The sequence below is a fragment of the Dermatophagoides pteronyssinus genome, unplaced genomic scaffold (assembly GCF_027571235.1).
Source record: "Dermatophagoides pteronyssinus isolate colony J.1.1.1.1 unplaced genomic scaffold, Derpt_VIB-CSIC_2022.12 sq0016, whole genome shotgun sequence".
NCBI classification, from domain to species: Eukaryota; Metazoa; Arthropoda; class Arachnida; order Sarcoptiformes; family Pyroglyphidae; genus Dermatophagoides; species Dermatophagoides pteronyssinus.
The window spans coordinates 398,956-410,849 of NW_027461540.1; the positions used below are offsets into that span (position 1 = coordinate 398,956).

At 29.1% G+C, this 11,894-nt stretch overlaps 3 protein-coding genes across 4 annotated transcripts; 1 reads left to right on the forward strand and 2 right to left on the reverse strand.

Annotated features, from left to right (window-relative positions):
• Positions 1–1,407: 1,407 nt before the first annotated feature.
• LOC113796444 (uncharacterized) lies at positions 1,408–7,032 on the reverse strand. Of its 2 annotated transcripts, XM_075822246.1 has the most exons (6): positions 6,529–7,032; positions 5,484–6,017; positions 3,932–5,428; positions 2,287–3,851; positions 1,977–2,228; positions 1,408–1,876 (listed from the first exon to the last, which is right to left on the reverse strand). In XM_075822246.1, exons 3-6 carry the CDS (start codon positions 5,217–5,219, stop codon positions 1,616–1,618), a joined length of 3,366 nt encoding a protein of 1,121 aa, XP_075678361.1. In that variant the 5' UTR covers positions 5,220–5,428; positions 5,484–6,017; positions 6,529–7,032; the 3' UTR covers positions 1,408–1,615. The 2 variants fall into 2 exon arrangements, with proteins under 2 accessions (XP_075678361.1, XP_075678360.1); XM_075822245.1 differs by having other exon boundaries at positions 3,932–6,017.
• Positions 7,033–7,727: 695 nt separating this feature from the next.
• LOC113796434 (ankyrin repeat domain-containing protein 13D) lies at positions 7,728–10,971 on the reverse strand. Its single transcript, XM_075822249.1, has 6 exons — positions 10,575–10,971; positions 10,359–10,497; positions 9,213–10,274; positions 8,939–9,127; positions 8,549–8,867; positions 7,728–8,493 (listed from the first exon to the last, which is right to left on the reverse strand). Exons 1-6 carry the CDS (start codon positions 10,674–10,676, stop codon positions 8,013–8,015), a joined length of 2,292 nt encoding a protein of 763 aa, XP_075678364.1. The 5' UTR covers positions 10,677–10,971; the 3' UTR covers positions 7,728–8,012.
• A 118-nt stretch (positions 10,972–11,089) lies between these two features.
• On the forward strand, positions 11,090–11,885 carry DCTN5-p25 (Dynactin 5, p25 subunit). The gene is made up of 3 exons (XM_027346710.2): positions 11,090–11,318; positions 11,397–11,515; positions 11,573–11,885. Exons 1-3 carry the CDS (start codon positions 11,202–11,204, stop codon positions 11,883–11,885), a joined length of 549 nt encoding a protein of 182 aa, XP_027202511.1. The 5' UTR covers positions 11,090–11,201.
• The last annotated feature ends 9 nt before the right edge of the window (positions 11,886–11,894 follow it).

Sequence of the window (11,894 nt, forward strand, 5' to 3'; positions counted from 1 at the left end):
ATTGTGGAAAAAAAATCATCATCATCAGCACATCACAATCATTCATTCATTCATCATTCAAAAAATGTATGAACATCATCAATATTGTTCCGTTTGTTGTTGCTTTCTAACTTTTCCCGATCGAATTTATGATTTTTATGTTTTCCCAAATAAATAAATTTCTTTTTGGAAGAAGAAACAAACGAAAAACCTCAGTTTCCGATTGTTTGTTTGGTAGAAAAATGGAAAATTTTTGAAACAAAAAAAAAAATAAAAATAAAAATAAAAAATATCCAAATGATGATTGCCTCTCTCTCTCTTCCGTCCGTCCATAAAGTTAGTTTGAAAAGGGACCATCATTGTTTTTTGTTTTGTTTGTTTGTTTTTTTTGTGTTTAACAAATTCAAATTAATTAGTCAAAACAATCAAAATAATCATTAAATGAAATTAATTAATTTGACAATTGTTAAACTTGAACATCCCCGATGATGATGATGATTTGGTCCATACTTTTTTTTTTAATTTTCGGAACAACATCATCGGTTATTCATTTGAAACAATCAAATTTCAACGACAACAAAAAAAAACATTTTTTCCTGAAAAAAAAGTTTGTTCAATGGAACAATGTTGATGATATTCACCAATCAACATTTTGGGTTATCAATTTTTTTGCCCCGAAGAGAGAGAGAGAGAGAGAGAGAGAGAGAGAGAGAGAGAGAGAGAGAGAGAGAATTCAATGTCTTGTTCCGGAAGTCAATCAACAACAACAACAAAAAATCTAATCCATAAAAAACGAAAAAAAAGAAGATATGATTATCAATTGTGTTGTTGTTGTTGTTGTTGTCCTTTTCACATTGAATGTGTTCAACAACAACAACAACAACAAAATTTATGTCATTACATAAAAAAATGATGATGATGATGATTTTCCAAACAACAAACACACACCGACAACATTCTATTTGATCATTCCATTGATCCACCACCATCATCATCATCATTGTCATCATTATCATCATCATCATCAACGAATTGAAACGGATGATACAAACCAATGAAATCAAAAAAAAGTCAAAAGTCGAAAAAATACAAACTTTTTCATTTCTTGCATTTTTTTTTTGCCCACAAAAAAAACACAATCATCAAATCTCAAATAGACATTATTGTCCTTTGTTGTGTAGGATTTTGGAAGAAAAAAAAAAGATTTTTTTTTTGTTCATTTCCGATTCAAATGGAATTTTGATTTCTTCATTTTTTCTTTATTCATTTCCCACATTAATTAGATTTATTTTAAATGTTTTTTATAGAAAAAAAAATTACAATTTTGAATTCTGGCTGATCATTTGTTTATTTAGGATTATTATCAGATCAGATCAGATCACAGTTGAAATATATTTTTTTTTTTGATAACGTTCGATTTTTTTTCTAAAAAACTATTTTAACACAATTGAGTATTTTTCGAATATCATCCGCTTATCGACTATTTTAACAGTGTACCGCGGTGGGTTTGATTTATTTGCCGATGTTTTTTATTTCGTTTTCAAATTGTCACCATTTCGGTTTATAAAATTCACATGTTGTCGTCAGATATTTAAACTTTTTACGATAATGATTAAAACACAAACACAAACACAATTCATTCAGTTTGTGTAGATGAATTTATCATCATCATCATCATCATCTGTTTATTAATTGAGTAATCATTATTCGTTGTTGTTGTTGTTGTTGAATTTGACAATTGTTGATGATTTTTTTTCATCAAATACATATTATTATTATGTAAATCTTCACCGAATTGGCAACCATTTTCTATCGTTGTTGTTGTTATTTGACGTTGTGAATGATGATGCGGATGGTTGTTGTTGTTGTTGCTAAAGTTGGTCATCGTATATTTAGACTGTAAATAGAAAAAAAACATCGATAAAGTTTTTATCAGAAAAAAAAGTAAAAAATTTCACACATGTGATCTTTTTTGTTTCACATCCAACCATACTAACCATTTGTTGTTGTAATAGTCGAATAGTTGAATCTTTTTCCGTTAATTTTTGTTCCAACATTTGACAATGTTGTCGTAGATCAAAATTTTCTTCACGTAATAATTGTACTGATTCATCAAATGATGAATGATCATTGCCAGACGATGATACTGGTGTCAATGATTTTGTCGAATTATTCGACGAATCAAATGAATATCGATGATTTAAATGATGATGATGATGATGATTTTCAAATGGATTCTGTGTTTCACTCTGCAGATTTGAAAAAAAATCCAATTCAAATTCAGAACAAATTCAACAAAAAACTTACATTTTGTAATACATTTTGTAAACGAAATAATAATGTTTTTATACCGATTAAATCCTGTGCAACCGCTCGTAATGATGGTTGATCTAAACCAAATGAACCATCATCTTTTTCAACAAACGATAATGGTCTTGGTCGTCTAAATACAGGAACTTTATTGTTAAGATTTGATGTGTTTGTTGATGATGTATACGAATGACGTTTACGTAATTTAGATGATGCTATACGTTTTATATTTTGACTAGATATATTCGTATCGGAACTATCAATTTCATTCGAATCTAATGAATTTGCTTGTTGTTTCGCTGTTGTTGAAGTTGATGAATCAATCTGTGTTGTTTGTAAAATTAAATTTTCCAATTCATTATTCAATGATTGTAACATTGAATCATATGATGATGTTGTTGTATTGGTAGGACTATTGATTGATTTTTGTTTATTATTCATCGTTGTTGTTGGTGATTGTTGTTCCGATAAAGAAAAATCATCAATAATATTCGATGATATTGTTGTCAATTCTAATGATGAACCAGAATTATTTGTATTTGTTGAATTTGATGTTGTTGTTGGTGTTAATGTTTTTGTCGGTGACATTGGCCAATCTTTTTCAATCGATTCTTTTGATATTTGTGAAACATTTATTGTTCGTTGTTGTCGGGCTATTTCAACATTAACATTCGAACCATTGTTCGTTCCACCAGAAATGAGCAATTCAGGTTGATCAGCAATTTCATCATCAATTAAAAATAAATCACGATTCGAACATGATGATGTTGATGTTGATCCATTACGTGTTCGATAATGATGATTATGATTATGATTATGACCATCATATACAAAACTAGATGCAGCCGATGTACTAGCTGTTGAACATATTGATGTAGATGATAATGGTTGTGTTATGATTGATTTTGTTGATGATCGAATACAATTATCATTGTTTGTTGACATTAATTTGCCAAGTTTATTATCAATAATATTATTACTGGATTCGGAACTTAAACCACCACCATTGACATCATCAAAATCATCAACATCACCATCAAAATCATCATCAGCCATTGAAATGGATGAAGAACAACCGGAAAATGTTCCATGTTCGGATAAATCAAAATTGTCCATAGATTTTTCCGATTGATTATTATAATCAACCACAGGACGTTTCGTTGCTGTTGAATTTTTAGACGATAATGGCGATGATGATGGTAAATGATGATTATTTTTCGAAACATAAAAATCTTCCAATGTTTTCCGGTTATTCGTAGAATCTTGTTCTTTGGATTGTGGAATATTCGATGATGATAATGATGATGATGATGTAATGGTTGTTGGTACAGCACGATATATATGATTTGAAGAAGAAACATTATTATTATTCATTATTGATGATAATTGTTGTTGAAATTGTTGTTTATTATTATTAACATTATTTCGAACATTTAATGGATGTTGATATTGATAACGGCTATATGGATTAAAATAATGATTCGATGATAAAGTAGTAGTCGCTGATGTTAATATAGCTGATGATCCACCAATCATTTCTATTTGTTTTGATGGAATTTGAGCTAAAGGTTAAAAAGTTAGTTTGGAAAAAAAGGTAAACATCAAAAATTGGTGTCCAAAACAAATCGAAAATCAAACTTACAATTATAATTCGATTTAATTCGGCCATGTATACCATGAAATTGTACTGGATTAGTAATATGATGATGATTAGGATTAGGATTGTTTGTTTTGATTGAATTGATATTTGTCGATGGTAATGGTCGACGATAACATGATTGTTGTTGTTGTTGTGGCTGATTATTCGTTCTTCCCAACGTTAAACGAGGTAGCGATTGTTGTTGTGACATATTTGTTGATTTATTTACCGAAACCGGCGATTGTTGTTGTTGTTGTTGTTGTTGCATATTTACATTACCATAAAGAAAATTTAAACGTTGTTGTTGTCGATTCGTATAAATCAATGGTTTTGCGGTTGTTGTTGTTGTTGGAATACCAATACAATTCAGATCCGGTTTATTAATCAAAGTTTGTATTTTCGAAGTTTCCGCTATTTTGCTATTTTGACTTTGCTGTTGTACGGTACCACCAACAGTAGAATTAGAAACCATCGAAATAATCTGTGCCTGTTGTGTTCGAATTGGTGATATTAATAATGTTTTCGTTTGTGTTGTTGTTGTTGTTGCTGAATTGGAATCTTTTAACAATGGTTTTGGTGGTAAAGCTGGACCAGATTTAATATGATCAAGCGGAAAATCCGATGATTGAGCCAATAAATTTGATGATGATGATGATTTACGCTGATGAGCCTGTTGTTGTTGTTCGAATTTTTTGTTCAAAATTTTCAATGATTTTTGTGTTGATTTTGTTTTATTTAGTTGATTTTTTTCACCACGATTCAATGATGAACAAGATGATGATGATAATGATGATGATGATGAAGCTAATGATGGTACTGATTTTGTTGGTTTATTCAACAAACCAATATCATTATGATTTAATGATGATTTTGATTTACCATTTCCAATATTTTTATTATTGGATATTGCACCGATATTTGAAGAATTATTCTGCCTTGTAGGTTGACTTAGATTAACATTACCGGTTGATTTAGATGTCGATGATAATGATGATGATTGTGGTGGTGGTGGTGGTATACGTGAACGTAATCCACGAAATAATGATGATGATTTGGGTTGAATTTGTGTTGGTGGTAATAATTTACTGGTTATTGTTGTCGACGACGATGATCGATCACGACTATTGTTGATCAATTTATTGTTGGTTTCTTTATTACCATCATTATTATCACCAGCGTCTTTATTCTGTTGTTGTTGTTGATTATGATGAAAATTTGTTGATAATGTGGATGGATTATTTGTTGATGAATTATTAATAGTATATGTTGATGGTGGTTTCATTCGAGACATTGTTCCATTATGATCATCATCACTTGTATTGAGTTTTCTTTTTACACTCACTTTGTTATTATTATCGTTAAACGTTGTTGTTGTTGTTGCTATTTTCGAACGTCGTTTCCATCGATTAGTTCGGGTTATAAAATTTCGGAAAAATTTTCGAAATCTTTTTCCACTATTCAATTCAAAATGAACATCAATGTCATCATCATCTGAATCTTCTGAAGATGATAAAATTACTTCGATTAATTCTGAAATTTCTGGAACAAATTTAACCTGATAAGTTTGTATGGTCGCTGTTGTTGTTGTGGTTTCTGAATCCAAATCTAATCGTCGATCATCATCAGCGATAATGTTGATTTCAATAAACTCATCATCATCACCATGGTCAAAATTGTTAAACTTTAGATTTTGTTTTGTTTTGGTTGTTTTGGTTGTTGATTCACATTCGATTCGATTTGTTGATGTCGATGATTGATGTTTTCGGGAATTTTTTCTTTTCAAAAATATTTTTTCACGTAAATTTCGATAAAATTTTCTTTCATTTTTTGATTTTTGGTCTTTTATGGGCGATGATTTTGATCGTTTCGGTGATTTCGATAATGATTTTGGTGAATTTTTAAGGCACTTTTGGTGATTCGGTGAATGACGATAATGATCTTCACATGATTTTTTTCTCGAATGATTAAAAACTTTTGTTTGAAAAAATCTTTTCGATTCACTTTTTTGTCGTTGTTGATTTTGTTGTCGAAGATCAATTTTGTTCGATTCTTTGAAAGAAAAATTGAATCAGAAAAATGATAATTTTATCTGGAAAAAATCAGAAAAGAAAATTTTCTTAAAAAAATTCTTCAAATCACAAAAAAAAGGGGTCATCGAACAAAGAGAGATTATAGGAAAAAGATTTTTTTTGGCAAAAGATTCTATATGAAATAAGCGATAATGTTTCCTTAAAATAACGTTTGTTTTTCCGGATAATTTTAGCCTGTTTGATTTATTTATACCATCACCATCAAATCATAGGCAAAACAACGAAAAAAGATATGAATTCTCATTCATCAAAGCAATTCAAAAGAAAGATTTTTTTGTTTTTGTCGTTTGAGTAACAACAACAACAACAACATTCGTTATTCTATATTCGACACCTACACATTTTTATGTGACAAACAAACAAACAGTTGTTGTTCGAATGAATTTTGTTTTATCATTTTTTGATCAAAATATCAAATCAAAATACTGATTGAAAATCGATTGATTGATTGATTGATTGTCGCCTTGTCACCTTGTAATTTGAAAAAAAAACAAAGAGAAAATGTCATACCTTTTCATTTGAAAACAAAATTGTTTACAGGAATTTCAATTTCTTTTCTTCTGTCTTCTGACAACGTGGAATCATTTGGGAATGAGATGAAGATTTTTATTATGCGAAAATCAATCATAAACAAACAAACAAACAAACATCAAATGATTGGTAAGAATCTATATAACCATGATGTTTATATACAGAGTGTAGTTCCAGAAACATAAACACATCACACAGCACACACATAGACACAACAAAAACAAATCAAAACAATGATGGAATCGTCCTGTTTTTTGGTTCAATTAGGTTAGGTTAGATTAACGAATGAATTCAAACACAGAAGAAAATCGTTTTTGTTACATTTTTTTCGTCTATATAGAGATTCCATATTTCAAATATTGCGTATCACATTTCATCGAATAATTCATAATATATTGAGTTTATGTGATGTGAAAATAAAAAAAAATGTGAGAGAAAAAGAGAGAAAATAGGTGAAAATGAAGAGAAACATTATTTTTTTCTTGTTCTCAACATAATGGTAATGATCGTTTGTTTGTTTGGATCGTCTATATAAAATATATGCGATATACAAAGCAAAACAAAACAAACTAACCATTCATATATAGACATGCACAAAAGCTTTTTTTTGCGTAATGATGATCATCATAATAATAATAATAAGGGGAAATGAAAGGCGCCCAATTTTTCGTTTTGTTGGCGCTTGGCGCCACCACCTTGTTTTTGTTTTGTTACCACTACCCTCCATTAATGCTAATAGTAAAAAAAGAAGATTTTTTTTTCATTCATAATTCTTTTATCGTATAAAGACAACAAGAATAAAAAAAACAAAAAAAAAATCATCAACCTAACCTAACCTAACCACAATTTAAAATCATAGCCCATCATAGTCATCAACCTAACCTAACCTAACCACAATTTAAAATCATAGCCCATCATAGTCATCAACCTAACCTAACCTAACCACAATTTAAAATCATAGCCCATCATAGTCATCAACCTAACCTAACCTAACCACAATTTAAAATCATAGCCAATCATAGTCATCAACCTAACCTAACATAACTTGAACTTTCAGTCATAGCCAGTCATAGTCATCAACCTAACCTAACCCAACTTGAACTTTCAGTCATAGTCAATAGCACATCATAGTCATCAACCTAACCTCACTCAACTTGAACTTTCAGTCATAGCCAATAGTCGTTGTCAATGATAATTTTTATTTTTTTAATTTTTTTCTTAAAAAAATTTGCCTGAATAATACATTTTAGTTTAATTTTTAAAATTTTAAAAAATGTTTTTAGTTTGCCTATACAGAATTAAAAACAAAAACAAAAAAATAATGTAACAAGAAATGATTCTAAAAATTTAAAATAAATTTTTTGTGGAAATGAAATGACGAAAAAGAAATCGTTAAAAAACAAACTAAAAACGAAAAAAGATTTTGTAATTTTTGCAAGATTTTTTTTTGTAATTTATAATTTTCACTTTTCCACTAATGATAATTTTAAAATTTGATTAAAAATTTCATCCTCTTCCAATTGACGACGACGTTCATATTCATCATGATCACGTTTTGATTGTTCCATTGTTAAACGTATTAGACGTTCTTCTTCATTTTCATCATTTGAATTTGAATTACAACCATCACCATCATGATGATGATCGTTATTGGTGGCAGAAACATCATTATTATTAGAATTATCACAGCTTTGATATGATGATGAAGATGTTGATGATTTCAATGAACATTGATCCTCAGGTTTATCATCATCGGCATCAATCATAGGTAGATTATCCGACTGATCAATCAGCTTTTTACTTGTCAATTTTTTCTTTGATTTAACAATCGATCCATTTGCATAAGTTTGATTTACAGCTGCTGCTGCTGCTGCTGTTGATGATGTTTCTGGTGGACAATGATCTTTTTTCTGATTATATTCCATCAAGCTTAATTGTATGGCTCTATAATAAGAATTGGAAAAAAAATTAAGAAAATTCTCCCAAAGGGTTAACTTACTTTTGTAAATCTTTTTCCGAATCATAATTTAATGCTTCCATAATTGATAATTCTGGTTCAATTTTGTTTGATTTTTTCCTATCCTTTTCTTGATGATCGGTTTTTTTCTTTAAATCTAAAAGTTTATTATTTTTAACACCACCATTACCATCATCATTCGTTGCTGATAATAATGATTTTTTATCATCATTATTATATTGATTAAGTATATATTTAACATATTCATCATCATCATCATGGTTATTATGTTCATTTTGGTTAGATGAATTTTCATTATGATGATTATTAAAATTCATCATTGAAAATATTGAATCATTACCTATTTGGGTGGTGAAGGGGTTAAACAAATTTGTTGATTGAATAATGAAAATCAACGAAAGAAAAACTTACCCAAAATTTCATAATCTTCAGGTGGTTCAAAACATTTTTCATCAACTGTACATTTACGATTAACACTTTGATTACCATCATTATTATCGATGTTCAAATTGATAATATGTACACCATCAACAGGTTGATCTTGTGCAAATACATTTCCAAATGTTATTACTGCATTTAGTAGATGAAATAATGGAATTTCTGTTAAAAATTTCAAGAAAAAGAATGAAAATAAAAAATTAACACTTTGGAAACATAGAAAACCAAAAATCCAATTTTCATTTACCAATTTTAACTGGAAATCCTGTAGGTAATTTACAATGAATAAAATCACGTAATTTTGCAAAATGTGAACTATATGTAGCAACCATATCAACAATCGGTAATATTTGTTCTTTTAATGATAATGGAAAATCATCCGACATCCAAATATTCGCCTTGAAATATTGTTTTTTTATATTCATTTCTCTTGGCGATCCAATATCACGCTGTTGATCTTGTTGATCATCTTGATTATTTTGAAGATTAAAATAATCAACCATTGATAAACGATATGGATTTCGTCGTAATTCCGGATTAGAATTATATTCCAAATCATTTTCAAATGGATTCAAAATATTTTGTTCATGTATACCAACAATCGATCGTATCGATGTCAACGATGATGAATCTTTTAATTTTTTATAACGTTTTTTATCTTCTTGCGTAAGATGTTCAATCCTGGTTTTAGTTATAAATTCAACATTTTGTGCCAAATAAACTTTACATTCATAACCATTAAATTGTTCAATACGATCGGTACGAAATCCAATGAAACCGGATTTTGCTCGTTCAAAATTCACTTTTTCCGTATCAATATACATTGTTTTGATTGGCTGGGTTAAACGATCAACAATTTGATCATCCGTTATGCCTAATAAATCATCCACTTCATCTGGCCGTATAATTTCCATTGTACGTTTTTGTACTGTTCGTTTATTATGATCAATTTCAATAAATGTACAACCATTTTCAGAACCGGAAAGAATCAACGATGTATTACCACGTTGCCAATCAATAATAGCTTCATTTGTAACTTCATCAATACCGATTAATGTAGAATCAACACGAACTTTTGAACCACGTTTATAAATACGATATGTATCACTTGGACATAATTTTGATATTAATGGAAACCATGATGTAAATTCCCATTTCATTTCTAGATAAAAATCTGTTGTATCACATATTTTGGATAATAATTGTGGAATACCATCAATTAATAATGAATTTATACGTTGCAATTCTTTTCGAAGATAAACATCACGTATTAGTTTTGGATCGGCGGTTGTAACTGCTTCATGTAGAACTAGAATCGTATGAATGGAAAGAAATGGGGAAAAATTAGATGAAAACTTTGATTGATTTGATTGTCGACGAATACTATATTTACCATTAAAACCACTATAATCCGTTACATTAACCAATGCATTATGATCCAATAAAATACGTATACATTCTTTATGATCTAATGCAGTGGCCAACATTAATGGTGTTCGTTGACGATTATCTTTTTGTTCAAGATTTACGTCCTTGAAAATCAAACGGGGAAAGAGAAAAATGATTTTTTTGTTTCAGAGCGAAAAATTCGTTTATAAATGGCGCTTACCTTGGAATGTAATGAAAGATAATTTTTCAATTCTTCGACGGAATTTTTCCATACTAAACAATGTAATGGATATTGTTGTTGAATATCATTTTCGGTAAGCATTTTTTTTTTCTTTGTTTGTTTATAATTATTAAAAATCCAAATAAAAAAAAAAAATTCCGAAAGAAAATAAAATTCGAAGAAATAAAAATGCTCGAAAAAAACAAAGAAAATATTTTTTGTAAACAGATGTTTTCAAACAACAACAACAACGAAAGAATATTCTTCAAAAAGTTCGAAAGTTTTTTTTTCCCTCAATTCAAATATGCTTCATGTTCGGTTGTCGAAACAAAGGAAGATAAAATTGTTGGGATGATGGTTTCTTGAAAACTAAAAACGAAAAATTTCCTCTTTTTTGATCTACGCTGTTATCTTGTTTTGGATTAAATGATTAAAAGGAGTGTTTGTTGTTGTTGTTGTTGTTCGTTTGTTTCTGTCGATTACGACCAATTCATACATCCATGGGTGTAAATAGTGTTTCAGTATATGTTGTGTTCGATTTTTGTAAAAATTATTTTTATTTTTACAAAAAAAATTTAATTTGATTTTTTTTTTAAATTTGTTTCAAATGAAATAATAACAATTATAATGGAAGTTAATGATATGTTTTATAATCAAATGGATTATATTGAAACAGCATCCGGTAATAAAGTTTGTAGAAAATCTGTATTATGTGGACCACAAAGTATTATGATACTTGGAAAGGTTGGTTTTCAGGTTTTCAGGTTTTCATTTTTCAGGTGTTAATTTTGTTCTTTTTCCTAATTTTCGTTATCTCGTTAGACAATCGTACAAGAAGGATGTATTATACGTGGTGATTTAGCTTCGGTTAGAGTTGGCCGATATTGTGTAATAAGTAAAAATGCTGTTATACGACCACCATTTAAAAAATTTACCAAAGGGTTAGTGTGCATATTTGATATCCATTCGCTTTTTCTAATTCGATTAAATCTAAATAGTGTTGCATTCAATCCCATGACAATTGGTGAACATGTTTATATTGGTGAAGATACAATTGTTAATGCAGCTGAAATTGGTTCATATGTTTATATTGGAAATAATTGTGTAATCGGACGATATTGTAAATTAAAAGATGGTTGTTATATTGCTGATAATTCGGTTATACCACATGGTATAAATGTACCTGCATTCGGTATTTATAGTGGATCACCTGCAACATATAATGGCCTTATATTTGAATCAATGCCTGATGTTATGATTGATTTTACTAAATCTTATTATCATAAATTTCGTCCACAACCATCATCATAATCAAAAAAA

Bases quoted from the DNA above. Each gene is read 5' to 3' on its own strand.
- LOC113796444 (XM_075822246.1), bottom strand. From the start codon at position 5,219: ATGTCTCGAATGAAACCACCATCAACATATACTATTAATAATTCATCA. The intron at 3,852-3,931 runs GTAAGTTTGATT...TTTAACCTTTAG, and splicing joins AATTAAATCGAATTATAATT to CTCAAATTCCATCAAAACAA. The intron at 2,229-2,286 runs GTAAGTTTTTTG...TCAAATCTGCAG, and splicing joins TACAAAATGTATTACAAAAT to AGTGAAACACAGAATCCATT.
- LOC113796434 (XM_075822249.1), bottom strand. From the start codon at position 10,676: ATGCTTACCGAAAATGATATTCAACAACAATATCCATTACATTGTTTA. The intron at 10,275-10,358 runs GTAAATATAGTA...ATACGATTCTAG, and splicing joins GGATTATAGTGGTTTTAATG to TTCTACATGAAGCAGTTACA. The intron at 8,868-8,938 runs GTAAGTTTTTCT...CCACCCAAATAG, and splicing joins TGAAGATTATGAAATTTTGG to GTAATGATTCAATATTTTCA.
- DCTN5-p25 (XM_027346710.2), top strand. From the start codon at position 11,202: ATGGAAGTTAATGATATGTTTTATAATCAAATGGATTATATTGAAACA. The intron at 11,319-11,396 runs GTTGGTTTTCAG...TTATCTCGTTAG, and splicing joins GTATTATGATACTTGGAAAG to ACAATCGTACAAGAAGGATG. The intron at 11,516-11,572 runs GTTAGTGTGCAT...AAATCTAAATAG, and splicing joins TTTAAAAAATTTACCAAAGG to TGTTGCATTCAATCCCATGA.